Genomic DNA, 1,937 nt, shown 5'->3' with positions numbered 1-1,937 from the left:
ACTTATGTTACACTTATGTAACTGAGTATAATATTAAGTGATTGGATTGTAAATTTTCACTTTTTTTGTGACTTCCAAGTTTTAAAAAACCCTGATGTAGAGAATATATGATGTTTGTTTTGGCTCAGGTGATGAAGTCAAAAGCAGCCCTGGAGGTCCCATGAAACCACATCGAAACAGGAAAGCAAACTCGTGTGACACAGGTACAAACTTCAAATCCATTTTGAGCATGCAAGGAGGGTCCACATTCACCATATACTGCTCTAGCATGCTTTCATCAACTCATCCTTACTTGTGTGATCCTATCCCTCCCTCTGTGTGCCCCCTGTATTCATCCCCTAGGAATGGAGCAGGATGCCCACTGTGATCTGGAGAGATCCTCAGATCGCAAACCCCCTGTGAAAAAACCTAGACTCCCTCTGAAACGAAATAAGTCCTTGGATTTCCCTGGTACTGTGCTGTTTTGTGTGTGTATGTGCTGCTTGGAAGCGTCCAGCAGTTTTATTGGATAGCCTGACTGGAAAGTGCTCCAGTAATTATAGGAAATCTTTCCAGTATTACATGTGTATGTATCGTGAGTGTGCGAGCGTGCACCTGTCCGTGTTTGTGTGTCCACAGACAGATGGCTCTAGGTTGACCTTTAACAAAGCCAGATTAGTAAACGGGTTACGTAAGTAGGCCATCATTCACTTCTTTTTCTCTCTCTCTCTCTATTCCTCTGTTTATCTCTGCAGGTCATCAGAGTTCGGAGCCAAGCAATGCTGAAGCATCATGACAACCATTTGAGCCAAAGCTCTGTGAAAGCAGAGAGTCATTGTGATGCTGAGAGGAGAGAGAGGGAGAGATATGATCAGATGAATTTGCACCTTGATGAATTCATAAAGACTCTTGCTTTCGGCTCTCAGACAATTTCATAGTCATTTTACACACACATATTCAGCATATTCTTGCTTACTCAAGTGAGTTGTTTTGCATCCCCTCCTGCTTTTACTTAACCATCATTCTCAACCTTCTGCACTTAACTACGATTCCTTTATTTCACTCTCTCTCCGTCTCTCTCCCTCTGAGTTTTCTGACAATCTTTGACATAAAGGAACTTTTTGCTATTTATCTTTAAAATCATAGAATGATATTTTGTAAAGTATAATATATAAACAGAACCAATATTTGCACTAATCATTGCTTGAATTCTCGTTCGGTTCAGTGGATGTACCTCTCCCTCTTATGTCCGGCATTACCCACGTGAAGTTTTGTAGTGTGCGACTAACTTATTCTTATCATTTTCTGTCTACTCGATCAATATCATTAGCAGTATTACTGTTGTCTTAATCAGGCATTGTTTATGCAACTGGATAAATGTTTAAGAGTTTGCTGGCCCTAAATGAGCTTTATTTTCTACTAAATGTGATTGAATAAAAACTGAATATTACAGTTACTGTTGTTCTTTTTTACTCAGTGACTAGCCTTTCCTAGACAGATAACAATACCATGACACTTTATTACTATATTAATGAATATTTACCAAATTGCATATTTACATAATACTACAAGATACTTCAAGAATATCATGTTACAAGTATTGTATTAACAGGGTAACATGTCAAAAACACCATGGTAATACCACCAGATTTACATGATACTCCAAGGTACTTCATATAATGTCATGGTATTACCATTGTACTGTATGTGTTAAACACCTCGTGGTAATACCACAGTAGTTTTTTATATTAAAAAAGTCATAAAACGTTTGGGGGACAGTAAGATTTTTTTTATTAATATTTTTTAAATGTCTCTTATGCTTGATTAAAAAAAATACAGTAAATATTTTATTTTTATGTATTTTAAACCATCCAGTGTCACATGATCCTTCGGAAATAACATGGTATTAACATAGTATGTCACGTGGTAATACCATGGTGTGTTTTGGTATATATTTT

The 1,937-nt window shown here is 37.0% G+C and overlaps 1 protein-coding gene across 1 annotated transcript in view; it reads left to right on the top strand.

The window, feature by feature from the left end:
- Positions 1-1,388, top strand: part of LOC107706283 (leucine-rich repeat-containing protein 16B-like) — a 66,220-nt gene extending 64,832 nt beyond the window's left edge. The window contains exons 38-40 of the mRNA XM_016509962.1: positions 129-203; positions 343-450; positions 735-1,388. Of these exons, the coding sequence (XP_016365448.1) occupies positions 129-203; positions 343-450; positions 735-775 (224 nt within the window). The 3' untranslated portion in view covers positions 776-1,388. The remainder of the gene's footprint in view (positions 1-128; positions 204-342; positions 451-734) is intronic.
- The last annotated feature ends 549 nt before the right edge of the window (positions 1,389-1,937 follow it).

This window comes from Sinocyclocheilus rhinocerous, unplaced genomic scaffold (genome assembly GCF_001515625.1).
Source record: "Sinocyclocheilus rhinocerous isolate Xijiao unplaced genomic scaffold, SAMN03320098_v1.1 scaffold444, whole genome shotgun sequence".
NCBI classification, from domain to species: Eukaryota; Metazoa; Chordata; class Actinopteri; order Cypriniformes; family Cyprinidae; genus Sinocyclocheilus; species Sinocyclocheilus rhinocerous.
The sequence above is the reverse complement of the archived record's forward strand: the minus strand, read 5'-3'. Positions and strand labels throughout refer to the sequence as shown.